Source organism: Astatotilapia calliptera, chromosome 22 (assembly GCF_900246225.1).
Source record: "Astatotilapia calliptera chromosome 22, fAstCal1.2, whole genome shotgun sequence".
NCBI classification, from domain to species: domain Eukaryota; kingdom Metazoa; phylum Chordata; class Actinopteri; order Cichliformes; family Cichlidae; genus Astatotilapia; species Astatotilapia calliptera.
In genome coordinates, this window is record NC_039322.1 from 30,281,558 (window position 1) to 30,297,857 (window position 16,300).

Sequence of the window (16,300 nt, forward strand, 5' to 3'; positions counted from 1 at the left end):
CATTGTTCAATCCCTGAACATCCCATCAAGACGACAGAGGAGCAAAGAGAAAGGAAACGCGAGGATATATATAGAGAGAGTGAGACGCTGACAGAAAAGAGCAGTGGGACACGCAAATCAAAGCCAAATCCCTTCCATAATCTGCCTTATTAATGGGGATTAGAACTCACCAAAGAGCCTATATCAGAATACCAAAGCACCAATAAAGACTCTGCTCACACTGAGAGTTTGAGGAGTTGATATGACTCTAAAACTCCACACAGAGACTCTTGTGTTGTGTTGTGTTTCTTTTTATAAACTGTTGGATTCTACCAGTCGAAAAGTTTCAGGACAATTTGGACCCTAAACTCTGATGGAGTTTGCTTTGGCACAACAAAAAAAAAGAGAGAAAAAAAGAAAAACCTAATCATATTTTGGATCTGCACTGCATTTTCCACTCCTTTCATAACGCAACATGTTTTGGACACGCCGTGTAACAGATATAAAAAGGCCATTTGATGTCATTTTCAGCCCCATCATGCTAAGCTCACTGATTTCCAACTCTGACAGAATAACATATTGTTCGAAAGAGTGAAGGGGTGCGAGCGAGAGGAGCGGCTGATATTCTCCTCAGCGGTGCTGATGGCAGTCTGTCAGAGCTGGCAGAGGAAATGAAAATGGCCTCAAGTGTCTGGCTCCCTTCCACGCCACTCTCACATCAATGACAACCCTCGCTGCATCATCTCTCCCTCCCTTATTTGCCTTCTTTAGACTTAAATTTGCTCTTTTCGTCCCTCGTTTGCTGACACTCTGGGTACGTGGGTGGGAAAGCAGAGGGACAGACGAGTGCCGTGCTGACTTTTGAGAAAGCGTCACAAGTCACGACGCTCCTCTTTTTTTCCCCACACCTCATACGCACGTCAGATTTACGGCGAGGTTCCAACATCGTTATGAAACCACACTCGGCAGCCTGGTAGCTTACCTTAAAAATCAGGTTTAAAAGAATGTCCTGCCTTTGTCCAGGAGTGGCAAAATTTGCCTGCCAGCATCTCTTTGAGGGAAATAAGCACTTTATAATTTTGTCCACAGGAAAGCAAAATCAGAAAAGATGTTTTTTAAGGGAGATTTTGAGTCAGCTAACGGCTAACATATTCCTTTAAGACTGTTTATGGGGAAAATGCAAAAATTTGCTACATGTCAGTTTAAAAAATGAAAGGTTTCGTTTTTTTGTGTTTTTTATATACATATAAATTTGAGTGATTCTTATTGGAGGATTATGTGTGCTGTTTCATGTTGTTCTTTGTGGGGATGATTTGTCGGGAGCCAGCCCGAGAAAGCTTCTCGGCGGAGACAATAGAATAACTGAACTGGACTGGACCATTAATATAATGATAATTGTAAAAAAATTAATTAGAGAAAGGACTAATGTAAAATCTCAGATTTTGATCACTTGTGCCTATATTGTTTTTTAAATGTGGATCAAATTTTTAGGATAATCTAATAAAGTTAGACGAGACAAACTGTGATGTTTGAGCACAATAGATCAAATGTAGGATTTTAGAATTATAATGTGATTATAAAGTATTTTACTTGTTTTTTTTAAGACAGTCTGACTTCGAAAAACATATATATACCATGGCGATGGGCAATTTTGGTCTTTGTTCAGATTGTGGTCCTAAAGATGAAAAAACTATAGTGCTTGTGTTTTTGAACTGGAGTTCATAATAAGTAGTATTTTTTTCAGAATCAGAATCAGAATCAGAATACTTTATTGATCCCTGGGGGAAATTATTTTTGTTACAGTGCTCCATTTTAAACCAATTTGATGTATTTGATGCCTGGCTTAGGGTTACTCCTCACTGCTTTACATCTAAGTCCAGTGGAGAGTCAATTAAAAAAAAGAAAAAAGTGTATCTTCATATATTTTATATCTCAGATAAAACCTTTCCAGTTTATCAAAATAAAATTAAAAAATGACCAAATTAGTTCTTTTCGCCTCCGATTGGATGGCTGTCAGGATGTCAGCTCTTTGCAAACAACAGTTCCAGGAGCTGCTCGGCTTTCAAAACCCGATCCCGCAGCAAAGGTTTGCGTATCGTACCTGAGAGGTGGTGCAGACACCACCGTGGGGGCAGCCGTGCTCTTACTTTCTCTGAGAGTCAGGTGGCAGCATTGAGCCAATCTCCAGATTCACAAATCTGGTGGTTCTGATTTTATTTTCGTCTCCTTCCAGAGCACGATTTACATTCAGATCACCATATAACTGTAGTTTTGCTCGATGCCCAATCTGGACCTCATTTAGATTAATTTCCATTCCACAAAACAGTTTAACAAAGAAATCAAAGTTAATGCACAAGCTGCTGTCCTGTTATCAACTGTTGGTGTTAAGCTACTGGATGGCAGAAAGCAGCTATCTAACATATTGCCACATATAGATTTTTCCACCTTTGAATATATGTAATTTTTTAAAACCAAATTTACTCCAAAATTTGTACTTCTATAGATTTCAGCAGTACTTCACTGCTTAAACTTCATCATACACTTTACAGGCCACATTTTAACAGCACCTTGCTAAGGCCACTTCCCTTCTTCCATCTAACTAGTAAGTGTTAATAATTTTAAATACCAGACTTTCAAAGACTTGCAGCAAAGATTTCAACAAACACGTCAATCTAAATTTTATCTGCACGTAAACCTGGAGCTGTCTGGGCCCCTTGAGAGGCCCCAAACTGTGCCGCTAAACCAAGCATCGGACCACAGCTTTGAAAGCAGTCGCCGTTAGCAGCTCTCAGACCCCCCACCATCTTCTCCCTCTCTCTCTTTTTCTCTCTATGCACCCCCCTGTCTTTGGGCCTGTGAACGTCAAGGATGCCACAAAGTGACACACAAGCCCACCACCGCCGCCCCAACCCCTTCTCTCGCCTCCCCCGTGAGCTGCTGCCCCCATACTGGCTTGCTGGCCTTTCCTCTCCGTCTGATCCATATTTCAGAGGCAGCAGTGGTGGCACAGAGGGGTATAATCCAACATTAAAGCGAGGAGGCCTGGGCTGAAAGCACAAGCGCAGGTTCACAAGGTCCTGGAAATCTTCAATTTTCAATTTCCGCAGCGTTTGCAGTGGTTTCCAAGGCACGGGCATAAGTCTTCGAGCTTTGTTGGCGAGAGTGCAGGTTTCAATAAAACTGACTTTCCTGGTAGTTTAAAAAAATAAAGGAGCTGACACTGCATGGTTCGTGTGAAACAAACTAGACACAGGGACGACGAGGTCAGCTGGAGATTAACTGCAATACTTGTATTATATGTATATTAATATAGATATATAATTACCCTTAAAATACCAAATCCACTTGAGCTCTTGAAGGAGAATTTCTCTGCATACATTAATTGCACTCTCTGTATTGTACTGGTTACTTATTGGAAATTTATGTTATAAAAATCCTAAATTCAGGCACTAAAAAAAAAAATAAATAACAATACTAATAATAATGTGTGCTTAGTTTAGGAAGTTTACAGTGCTTCTTAATCTGCATTCTGCCCTTGTTTCTTTGATTTCTTTGGCTGGAAATTGGTCCCCTCTTATTAAATACAGGTGGTGGGATTTTCTTCAGTAATAAAGCGCTATAATGACATTTATTTAGTTCCCAAAAAATATATTCTTTAAAGACAAATTCATATCCTGTATTTACAATTTTTTTTCCAAGGTTTCCATTCACAACAGAGGAACAGAGGGGGGACATAAGAGGACATAAAAGAGAAATACAAGTGATTCAGAGACTAAAAAAAACAAAAAACAAACAAACAAAAAACGCGAACATCTCTTTTTCATGTGGAAGCTAAACAGTAATACTACAACAGGCCTCCCAGTCCAAAAAATATCCTTCGTTAAACTGTTCTCCATTAAATAAAATTATTCCTCTTTTTCTTTCTCTTCTCATATTGTTGTTGTCAGAACTCGCTGTGCTGCTGTCCCGTGGTGAGGTCTGAGGAAAGAGAAGAAGAGGAAACTATTGCTCAGAGGTGAATAAAGTCTAGACATTATAATTATATTATCTGAAACAAATTTGGCAATTTTACTCTTAAAAAGAAATCCTTCGTTTAAACTAATGAAGCAACTTTTTTAACACTTCGAGTTTGTTTCCTTCAAACGGTGTTAAGCTGTATTTATGCAAATTAAAAACCCCACTATAGGTAAATTGTTTTATGTCTTTTCACGCTCTGCTTCATTCATGATGTTGCCATCAGGGCTTTCTTTGACATACATTAGCTTCATTCAAGGGGGGGGGGGGGGGGGGGGGGGGCGTGAATAAATAGCGGCAGATTATTTAAATGACTTGGTGGCGATAGCTCATTGTTGGAGGATGGGGGGGCAGGCTGGGAGGGGAGAGAGGGAGGGAGAGGCGCAGAATATATCAGACTCCTGCCTGACGAGGCGTTAAAGTGGGGACTCAATCGTATGATTTATGTACCGAGTTCTGCCTCCCCAACCAGTCAGGTGTAACAGTGTTTACCTCTTGCTGTAAGGTTCATTTAATCGAGGCTGATGGTGTTATAATGCCAAAATTGATTTGAAATCACCTGTCAGTGATCATCTGAAAGGGGGACTTCAGGGAATCGGGCCTGTGGTCGCTCTCTTCATCTGCGGAAGGAAAGAAAACAAACTAGTGAGTGACAAGGTGTTCGTGAAATTACCTTTGAAAATAAAGTGAAACTGCCCTGCAGGAAGGAGAGCTGCTGTTGTCGCCATTTGAGTGATTCAACGGAACAAGTCCTATGAATAATAATAATAATAATAATAATAATAATAATAATAATAATAATAATAATAATAATAATAAGAAGAAGAAGAAGAAGAAGAAGAAGAAGAAGAAGAAGAAGAAGAAGAAGAAGAAGAAGAAGTTGAAATCAGGCCCATACCATCTCTTTTTGGACTGAAGCTCCCTGATGACTCTAGATCGCTGTCGTCTTCCGTACCCGACGTTCCCGTGCCGACCGTTGCCGGTCGTGCGTCACGACGCGCAGCCGGCACTGCGCCGTGGACGGGCAGGTGTCCGGCCGGCGCCCCTGCCAGGAGCGACCTCATGTTCAAAAGAGAGTTGGCATTCAGAAAAGCTGCATTGGCCCAGTTGTGCAGCTTGCCAATCTGGCACGTATATATTCCGTGACCCGGGAGTAAGGCCGGGTGTCCGGTGGAGGCCAAAGCCGCGTGGTGCGCAAGGGCCGCGGAGGGAGATTTGTGAGAGCTGTCGGGCGCCGTGGCGGTCTCAGCCAGAGACCAGATTTTAGGTTTGCTCTGTGCTGGTCTCTGGCACTCCTGCCTGCCGGGCGAATGATCCGCGGGAAGCTTGACACTGGGCGATTTACCGAGAGAAACACCCGCCTCGGCTCCTCTCAGGGCCTCCGCAGAAAGCGTCCTGCTGCTCTCCGAGCTCTTCGACTCAGAGGCCTGCTCGGCGGCGGACAGGCCCGCCTCGGCCTCCCCCCTCGCGGAGCCACGCTCCCCTTCGCGCTGCTCCTCGGGTCTCTCGATATCGACGGTTTCCAAATCTATCTCCTCCTCTTCATCTTCGTCGTCGCTGCCGTTCTTGCCGTGCTCGTCCTCGTTGTCGCTGCTGAAGATGCGGCCGTCCCGGTCCTCAGCGCTGCGGCCCCAGGTGACCTTGTTCTCCTTCTTCAGGCGTCTGCGGGCGTTCGCGAACCACGTCGACACCTGTAAAAGAAAAGCGCGTTTTTAAGCATTATTACTCAGATGCTGTGGTTTGAAAGCTGTAGATGGGGAATTATAAAACATTTAAAAAGACATCTGATTTTATTTATTATTCCTGAGCTTTTTTCCCTCTGCAGGTGTATTAAAAACAGTCATATGTGGGCCAACTGAGTTCTCATAACAAATAGCAGTGCTATTGAAGGACATTAAAATGAAGAATAAAACCTTTAAAATAATGATTAGAGATTTATTTTAAGTGGGCCTGGAGGCTGATGCCCACCAAATTGTGCTTGTAAGGTGCCAGAAAGACCACTGAACTGAAACATTTTATACAAATTGAGCTCCGAAAACATATCACGCTGCCCACCTGTGTGAGTGTCATTCTCGTAATGATAGCAAGCATGATCTTCTCTCCTTTGGTGGGGTAAGGGTTCTTCTGGTGTTCCTGCAGCCAGGCCTTCAGGGTGCTGGTGGTCTCCCTTGTGGCCGTTTTGGCCCTTGACGGGTCTCCGTACGGGTACTGGCCGTAGGGGTAGAAGCCTTGGGCGGTGTGAACAGGTAGAGAAGCTGGGTGGGACCCCGGGCTGTCCTTCAGCTCATACTGTGAGCCCTGGAATGTTGTTGGGAGAAAAAAAAAATGGGGGCAACTTGTTGAGCAACTCCAAAGATATTTGCGCCTCAAGTTCAGAAAAAATGGAAATTTGGAGCAAAAACGTTTTGCGTGACAAAACAAAACAAAAAACTTACAAGTTTGAAAAAAAAAAAAAAATCAGTAATCAGACACAGATCACAACAAATATCCTTCATTTTTAGGTCGCTTGCAAATTTCTATGATCTAGGCCTACCATATTATTTTGTTTTGATTTTTATTTAATTCAATATTGATAAATGCCTTTATGCTAAAACGTGCAGCCTACCACAGTAGACAGGTCCACATTTGTAGAAAAAAAAGCAAAAAACAAACAAAAACAACAACATTATGTTCACGCTTTCAAAAACCATGACCTCAAATTAAATTTGAAACTGAAGTTTAGTGTCACGCTACCAGAGATCGTTCATTTGTGTTATGTGGCTATTCAGTTCTTTGCAATTCACCCAAGTATTTATAGCTCCAACACACAGACAATTAAATATTAATTATTAATAATTAATTTATCTCAATAAAATTCACAAAAATTATCTTAAAAAACAAATAAAAAAGCGAACAACCCGCCATTTAAATGGTTCAAGTTGTATTTACGCATTACAGTGAAAAGCTCAGCCTCACTATTTTCTTATGAACACCTGAACGTGTATCATCTCTCACCATCTGGGATATGAGGGCGAGGTCTGTGGCTCCGCTGTACGGCAGAAAGGCACTGTAGTTATGAGCCGCCCATGGGCTTCCGTACATCCCCAGCATGGAGCCGACAGCCGCGGCGGTCGCTGATGAGCTCACGCCGCCCTCGGTGGTTCCTTCCCGGGCAGAGCCCGGCCGCTCGCCTCCGTACACCTCATGGGAGGCGCTGAGGAACTGGGGATACCCCAGCTGAGGCAAAGACATGTCCGGAGTATGCGTGCAGTAAATCTCTCCCAAAGTCACAAGAGCGAAAAAAAGAAAGATGATGCAGGGGAAAAAAAGAAAAGAAAGAAGGAATCCCCAAAAAAGAACAGAAAAACGGGACAGTTAAAAAACAAAACAAATCAGGATGACCCCCACTTAAAAAAGAAGAAACTGTCAGCCTTCCCTTCCACCGAGTTGTGTCTCAGGAGCAGTTTGGCACTTTCGAGTGCGGAGTTGATGCGTATGTCTGGCCGCAGGAGCTTCTGGATGTGGAGCTGAGTGACTGATTGGCAGCCTACTTAAGCACCAAGCTCCTCCTATGCCCGGGGCAGGCGATTAGTGCATTGGTTAGCCCAGGTCGTCTGCGTGTGTGTGCGTGTGTATTGATGTATGTGATTTAATTTCGACAGTCTTCACTGTGTCTACCGAAAAGGTAACCTGTGTGTGTGCGCGCATGTGTGCGCAGTGTATGTGTGTCTTGCGCAATGAATTCATTAATTACTACTACTACTACAATAATAATAATAATAATAATAATAATAATAATAATAATAATAATCTCTCCGTATTTTGGTGTCATTTTTCGGTGCTTTGACTGCTGACTCGTGGGGTATGCCCGGACATTCCTGGTCCAGCAGATGGGCCGGGAAGCATTGATATGGTCGGACAGATCCACGAGGAATGTCCGTGATTATCGGCGGAAGTCAGTGGAGCTTATGTTTTCAGAGCTGTGGAGATAAAGGAGAGTGGAGGTAATGACAGAGATCGAAGATGATAGGAGATGGCAGCGATACGGAGCGCACGGGAGCTGTGGAGTGGAAAATGACAGATGTTTGCTGAGAAGAATAGACTACTGTAGGCCCTTGGTATCAGTTGCAGATGTCGCAGAAATGTTAAAGCGGTTTTGAGGTATGAGATGAAAAGTGGTGGTGTTTTTTTTTTTTTGAGGGGGGGGGGGGAGACCATATTTATGTGGGAGAAAGTGTAAAAATGGACCCTCACGTGTGGGAGGAGGCAGGCTGATGTGTCCTCATTGACAGGCTTAACCATCACAACACATAGCAACTGTGCTTCTTTGAACACACACACCTCCTTTCACACACTGTGTCACACACTCTATCACACACACGCACACTTGGGCAGTGCTAATGAGGTTGAGCACCCTGCACCCTGCTCTGTGGCCCTGTGGCCCTCCTGGGTCCCCTCAGAGGTTAGCGCTGTAATTACTCCATCCCTATAAATACAGATTCATCATTTCACACTCTGAGCTCCTGATGAGCTTGGCTGAGCCAAGAGAGAGAGAGAGAGAGAGGAGAGAGAGGAAGGGGAGGGAGAGGGGGAGGGAAGAGGGGTCTAATGATTTAATTACAGTGCTTAAAGCCCACTCTGGCTAAGTGATGGTCCTCTCTGTCTCTTTCTCTGCTCTCTTCCCTCCTCAGCGCTGGCACCTAGAGGGCTTTACTCATGAATCTCAAAGCTGTTTTTCCTAAACACATATTATGACGAGCCCCGCCGCCGCCACTGCTGCCGCTGCATATGTGTGTGTGAGAAACAGAGAGCGGGAGAGGGAGAGAGGATGCTTAATCTCCATGGCATTTTAAATGGCATTCATGGAGAGCGCCTCTATCCTCATTGCCAAGGTAAATGGAGCCAGGGGACTCTCCATTTCAGCTCGATAAAAGAGCAACGTTAAAGACCCTCACCATCTACCCCTCAGCCCCCCCCCCCCTCTCTCTTCCCCTCTCTCTCTCTCTCAGTCTTTGCCTCTCTCTCCCTCCCTTCCTCGCTTAAAATTAATGTTTTTCTCATGACAGGGGAGGGAAACGAGACATATCCACCATCTAATAGGATAATATAGCCCCATTCACCACCACCATCACCCCTCCCTCCCTTCTCTCCCTCTTTCTCTCTCTCTCTCTCTCTCTCTCTCTCTCCCTCTCTGCCTTTGTAGCTGCCTGATTTCCATAGTGTCTCTGTGGAGAGGCAGTTAATGAATTCCTCTGAGCTGGAGAAAGGGGGAGAATGGTTTGGCGGTTTAGAGAGAGAGAGCGCGAGAGAGAAAGAGGGAGGGATAGGGGGAGGAAGGCTTTGAGCTATGCCATTCAACTTCACAGCCTCGGCCTGCTTGTGCATTCACCCTGTGCGTTTGTGTGCGCCGTGCATGTGCGTGTGTGTGTGTCTTTTAACATGAACCTGCTAAGACTACCAAATATTTAGACTGGCCTCAGACCTCTTTTTATGGCGACGGTGGATTGAGGGATCTCAGGAGGCAGCTTGACTCTATTTGAATCCCATTCCCTGCTATTAGCTCGGCCCAGACAAAGGAATAACTTACCGCAGGAAACAGACGAATAAAGTCCCCACAATCCACTCGCACTGGCCATTTCCTCTTGGGTAATTTGCAGCGGGGAAAATGAAGAAGCCTCCAAACATCACAAAGCTGTTTTTTTTCTGTGTGTTTGCTAACAGTTCAACAAAGGAGAGGTGGCAACAGTGATGCAAAAATGTTTGAATTATTAACTTGTTTGGTATTCATAGATACTGTTTGGCCTCAGATTTGCTGTTCACACAGTCCTACATTTGCAACAGTGACAGAAAATTAAAGGAAAATAATCTACAAAAGTCATCGGTCTACAGTGTGGGGGAGCAGCAAAAACAAATGGACACACACTGAGTGTAATATCAGTGATTGCACTGCAGTATTTTACACTCTGAGGATCTTTGGCAGTGGCACAAAGTTGACTTTTCATGCACTTTTGCAACTTCAATTTTTACTTTATTTTTTTTAAATGCTTTTTAAACATATTTCTATAATATAATGACGAACAATCATGAGGATTTCACACTTTTCAAACACCATTATTTGCCAATTAGTCAATTTGGCAGCGAACCTGATGCCATGACTGTATGCTGTCATTACTGATGTTTGATGGTTAGTAACTTTGGCTGAAGATCTACCAAAACAGGAGAAAGTCCAAATTTCTCTTTATGTGTGTCTTAAATTAGTACTTTAAACCTGTACATATCGGTATTATGATACAAAATCCACATGTCACCATTTTATTTGGAGCAAAATGTCCTACAGTGGAATAAACTAGTAGTAAAATTATATTTACAGTATGTTTCAGCTAAAAACTCCACAGTGTTATTCTCTGCCTTTTATAAAATCTGTATGTAAAAGTAAGTCGTCACTTCCTGGTGTCAAACCTGGATCTGCATTCAGCCACCTGCTTGCCTGGATCTGGCAAGCAGGGGCGACTCCTCGGCTTACAAACAGCGGTTCAGTTGAATAGAGGTCTATGGTGAAATGCCAGTTGAGCTCCCTTGCTCTATGACCTCATTAAATACATTTCTGATGGATTTATGGTCTCATTTGCTAGTTTTAAGTCTTTCCAAATAAAACTCCACAAGAGTAAACACAGATGAAATCAGAAATCCTGACTTTCCAGTTAGAATTTTAAACTGGAATGTCCCCTCAAATCAGATTTCCAACTCAGAAAGTTCGAGAGGCCCCAATAACCTCTGATTTCTCAATCCATGTTGCAGACAGTGTGCACAAAAAGCAGCAAAACTATAGAATTTGTCATCTGTAGTATCACTGTTGTGTATTTGTAACATGCTAAAAAAGCCACACACAAGAACACTGGCCAGCATGTCTGCAGGAACACGTGGTAGTGATGTTTTTGTATTGCTAGCGTTGCAGGAATAATGACAATACTTTGTTGAGTACCCAAACAAATCATGTTTTTCTTTGATTTTCCAACTACCAGTACTAGAACACAGCCAGCTCTGGACTGGCGTCAGTCCTGTCGCTGACACCTGACTTCCAGTGGAGGTGGAGCACAACGTTATCGTGTGACTGACAAGTTGCTAGTCAGCTTGAAGATTTAGCTTGATGCTTCAAGACTTGAATTAACTAACCCGTATGTCATAATCCAGAGGCTAATTCCATCTTTTATAAGATAAATACACAAATTATAGATGTGTGACCAGAAATGGATGATTTATAAATATATAAGATCACAGTTTGAAGCTCACAGTATGGGGCGTGTTTATAGGGTGGTAAGATTTTCATATAGTAACTACTTACATAATACAATCAAAGCTCATACATATTACACTGTATTTAATCTCAAACCCACATAGTTAATGGCAAAGATATGTTAATACCAAGAATATTCCAGTACACGCAAGTTCTCCATGATCTACACAGAAAGTCAATAAAGATCTTATTGGTTTGTATGCTAAAGTTAGCCGCTGGTGAGCTTACATTGAAAACTTGCCTGGTTTGGTACAAAAGCTTTAGATTAGCAAGTTTTATAAGAAAATTTTCACAACAAATAAATTCCACTATGAATTACTAAGTGACAATTTTTTTTACTTGTACATAATATTGTACAGTGTTAGATAGAAAGCACTTAAGCACAGAGAAAAGAGTTTGTATGAATGCTATATAAGAACCAGTCCATACGTCTGTTCACAGCTACAGAACACTGGTTTTTACTAACACTGGAACAACCAGCCTGTTCACAGCTAAACCTTTACAGTGTAGTTGGCAATGTAAACACTGAAAAACCACAAACTGCACAGGCACAAGTATCAAAGTCTAAACACAACACAACTGGAATAATAACCCCAACAGAATTAATGATTTAAGGTTAAGCATTAACCATCCACTTGGCAACAGTGGGAAGGAAAAACTCCCTTTTAACAGGAAGAAACCCCTGGCAGAATCAGGCCCAGGGAGGCGTGTTTACAAAAATACAATTAAAAAATCTGTGGAACTTCACTCTTATCATTTTTACTTTTGGTAAATGGCCTGTATTTATATAGCGCTTTACTAGTCCCTAAGGACCCCAAAGCGCTTTACATATCAAGTCATCCACACATTCACACACACATTCACACACTGGTGATGGCAGCTACATTGTAGCCACAGCAACCCTGGGGCGCACTGACAGAGGCGAGGCTGCCGGACACTGGCGCCACCGGGCCCTCTGACCACCACCAGTAGGCAACGGGTGAAGTGTCTTGCCCAAGGACACAACGACCGAGACTGTCCAAGCCGGGGCTCGAACCGGCAACCTTCCGATTACAAGGCGAACTCCCAACTCTTGAGCCACGATCGCCCCTTTTGCTATGTTTTATTGCAAAATGAAAAAAAAAAGGAAAAAAAGCACTACATGAAAGATAACCCATTCACCATTCGTGCAAAATGTAAATAAGAAACCTCTTTCTAGTGTTATCTTCTTTCAGTTCAATTCAATTCAATTTTATTTATATAGCGCTAAATCACAACAACAGTCGCCTCAAGGCGCTAGGCAAGGCTTTCAAGTAGATTTATTCCTTGAAGAAATGAGGAAGGATACACTCTCCAATCACATTTAAGCAAAAAATGACACAACGAGGGATGCTTTGGAAATAAATAAAAATCATGTTTTTCTTTTTTTCATCTGATTGCATTTCTTCATTCGGCTTGTTAGTTTGGCTAATTAGTTAATCTTTTGCTGACTTCATAATCAGTTTTCAGGATGTCGGAGACTGCAGAGAATGAAGAGGGAAGGACAAGCTGCAGGTAGATAAAGAAAAACCTGTCTTCACCTACTTGACAGCAAAGATAAGCAGTGATAGATTCAGCTCTGACCTGATGTTAAAACAGATGGATCACTCTGATGCATAACAGATAAGCCTGCCAGCCTCGGGTAATACATCCAGCAGTCAAATGATCCCTCACACTGAGCTCGTACTTATTTTTTACTCTGTAACACTTTCCCCCCCTCATAGCAGTGATATTTGACATACAGCACAGGAGATGTCATTTCTTAATGGCTTATATCACCTATTATATCAGTGGCAGTTTGACCTGACAGCAGCTCGCCTGGTGATTGAACATTTCGACCCACAGGGGAAAGCCACGACAAAAAGCCTATCATTAGCAATTAACGGGCGAGCCGGCGTTTGTTTGTTAACAGCTCCTTTAGAAGTCCAATGGGGCTCATTTACAGTGGATGGCACTGATAACAAACCCTGACCTAGAGAGAGCCGGGGTCACTTTGAATCCGTCAAAACTGTTGTCTGCTTGGGAAACTCAAACCTTGTTGTCTTTTTATTCACTGAGAGCTGCCGTTAAAAACTGTTCCATCATTCCCTATAGAGAGTGCGATAAAAACAAGCCATGTTCAACAAGATTGCTGACTGAAAAAAAAGGTGAATTCCCTCCTCCTCCTCTTTACAGAAAGACTTAGCAGGGGGCTTTTCTCATGGCCGGGGATCTGATTGTTTTCTAAACGGATTATTAACTCTTTTGTTACAGTAGGGGTCACTTTAATGCTTCTTAGGGCCCATTAGCATTGCTTTAAAGCACGCGCGTGCACACACACACACACACACACACACACACACACACACACACACACACACACACACACACACACACACACACACACACACACACACACACAGATTGCTGTGTTCTAGGATTTGGCGTTTCTTGTCTTTGTTGTTCACGGTGGGAGAGGAATGATACCGTTATAATGCTGTTAAAGACAATACCTCAACTTAAAAGGGGGAGTTTGAGGGAAGGGATGTGTATGTGTGTGGGTTATGATGAAAAGGTGCCCTTAGGAAGACAAGTGAGCTTAATGCAATAGTGCTGACTTCAATGGATACCTCAAAGAGAAGTGGCATTACACAGTCTTCTCTGCTGAAAATCCCCTACAAGTCCTTGAGTGAAAGAAGGATCAGCCCAGTCTTCATTTAAGAACTGACAGAGATCACTGAGCTGGAGGAGTTAGGATCAACTCAAAGCACCCACAGCAGATATTGTTTATCCAGTTTTTTTTTTTTTTATTCTTTGCAATATTTGCTTTATGCTCATCCAATAAGGATCTATTAAAGGCAAAAATAAGCTACCCTTGGGAAAATCAAAGCTATTCAGTTGAGGTCAAAGCATCACAGGGCCACAGAGGTGTTTGCTCTTTGGCTCATATTGACCGTATGAATGCGAGATTGTGAGTTGAGAGGGAGGAGGGCTAGAGACCCTCGGATCCTGGCTGGGTGCCTCCCCGAGCTTTGAGCTGCCGTTCTGGTGGAAGGATAAAGAGGGTATCTCTTACAGGCCTGACCTCCAGCCACCCCCTTCATCAGAGTTAGAGGTCAAAGATCAGATCAATTGGGTCCCTATGGCCCACACAGCAACACGGCTTAATCACCTATTAACTTCCAGCAAAGAGGGGAAGATGTTGGTCTGGCGTTATATTTAATCCATCTGATTTCAAATGTTTAGGCTTACATGATGTTGTATTATGTTGTGGTTCAAATGCATCACATGTCAGATATAGTGTCAAAGACAGTTTGCAGATATAGCAACATATTAGATGTATATTCAAAGATTCCTTAAGGATTCAAAAAAGATGTACCATGTGCCATGTTTTATTTTGTTTTGTAAATCATTTACTTTTTACATTTGTAATTCAAAAGACTGAGAGCTAAATGTCAACTTTACATCATAGCTTGGGCTCATTCATGCTCACGGTTCTTGCCCTCATTATCGGCACATGCACACCAAAAGTGCTGTCACGTCCGCTTGTGCAAGCTATGCTTTGGTGTCATTTCAGCTGGTTGTGTAACTCTCTTTTTCCAACCTTGTGTGGGTGTCACTGCTGCCAGGGTGAAGACTTACATGTCAGATTTTACCGCTAACATCGGTACCCACACCCTAAGTACTGGTATAAACGGTGACGGGACTGCGGTAACGTCATTGTTTTAGTGAGGGACATGACTAACGAAGTGACCATAATAAGCCCATTGGATGGTAAATTGATTGGTCCACTCATTGCAGGTTTGGCGCTTTGACCTCCTGGCTCCGCCAAATGCCAGTATGTCCTTGGGCAAGACACTGAATGCAAAATAGCTCCTGACAGAAAGCCAAAACCTTGCGTGGCAGCTCTGTCATTAGTTCGTTACTGAGTAAACACTGTAAATTGTTTGTAAATGCTATGCAAAAAAAACCAAAAGGATAATATAGAAACCAGCACAGCCACAGCCTGTTTACCAATACTTTTCTAATGAGCTCATTATGCTTATTAAAGGTAACTTTAACTTTAACTTTAAATCCTCTTCCTCCGTGCCCCATCTTCTAAATTAAAAAGAAAAATGTTTTAAAAAGGCCAACAAAAGCCATTCTAACCATTCTGGCTTTGAAATGGAGCAAAAAGTTGTACGCTGGCTACATTTATCTTTTATATGGGTGAAAAATAACTTAAAAATGGCTCACCCCACCAGTTTACTTGTTTTATACAATCTAGTCGTTGTTTTAAGCTAGCAAATACCAAACCACTTTGTCCACTAAACTCACACAGGCCAAACTGGTATTTACTGGTCATGAAATTTTTGGTTAACAGGACTGTTAATGCCCTGTTGTTATTTTTGGGCCATGGAAATGACTATAATTATTTCAGGTGAGATCAAGTTTTAATCCTAGCTAGCCACATAAATGATAGATTTTGTCAGAAAGCAGTTTTATTTTCGGTTTCAGCACGAACATGCTCTTCATTAGCTTCGAGTCTTATTAGAAAGGAAAATCCACCCTCAGTATCCACACCATTCATATCCTTGTCACAAATATCTGCACACTCCCTGAATAAACCAAAGGTACAGTAAAGCAAACAGATACATGATCTTGAACTAACTGCAGAGATGTGCCGCTGGGTGTGCTTCCTGCTTTTAAGCTCTATCAACTTCCTCCTAAACTCTACACCCTGCGAAACACCTCCACCCTGCAGTGAGGTTAGTCTAACCCTACTAGCTCAAAAAAAAAAATGCTATGCAGTGAATCGCTTGCAGCACACGAGATCTTTTTTCACATATTTAATAATAAGTTGCTTATTTGTAGAGGCAGCCCTCAGAATGGTTCAACATATAAGTCATATTATTACACCATCATATCCATATAAAGGCATTTTTCCATAATCTCGATCAAGATTGATTGGTTCTAACGCAGACAAGAATGAAGGTTCAATCTGCAACATTTCATGTGAATAAATGTTTGTTTGCAAATAATATAATTCAGCTTATA

At 42.4% G+C, this 16,300-nt stretch overlaps 1 protein-coding gene across 1 annotated transcript; it reads right to left on the minus strand.

Annotated features, from left to right (window-relative positions):
• Positions 1–3,588: 3,588 nt before the first annotated feature.
• On the minus strand, positions 3,589–7,318 carry irx1b (iroquois homeobox 1b). Its single transcript, XM_026156206.1, has 5 exons — positions 6,988–7,318; positions 6,049–6,291; positions 4,892–5,684; positions 4,553–4,613; positions 3,589–3,957 (listed from the first exon to the last, which is right to left on the minus strand). The coding sequence occupies exons 1-5, from the start codon at positions 7,222–7,224 to the stop codon at positions 3,909–3,911; spliced, it is 1,383 nt and encodes a 460-aa protein (XP_026011991.1). The 5' UTR covers positions 7,225–7,318; the 3' UTR covers positions 3,589–3,908.
• Between the last annotated feature and the right edge of the window lie 8,982 nt (positions 7,319–16,300).

Bases quoted from the DNA above. Each gene is read 5' to 3' on its own strand.
- irx1b (XM_026156206.1), bottom strand. From the start codon at position 7,224: ATGTCTTTGCCTCAGCTGGGGTATCCCCAGTTCCTCAGCGCCTCCCAT. The intron at 6,292-6,987 runs GTGAGAGATGAT...ACAACATTCCAG, and splicing joins TCGCCCTCATATCCCAGATG to GGCTCACAGTATGAGCTGAA. The intron at 3,958-4,552 runs GTGATTTCAAAT...CTCTTTCCTCAG, and splicing joins TTTCAGATGATCACTGACAG to ACCTCACCACGGGACAGCAG.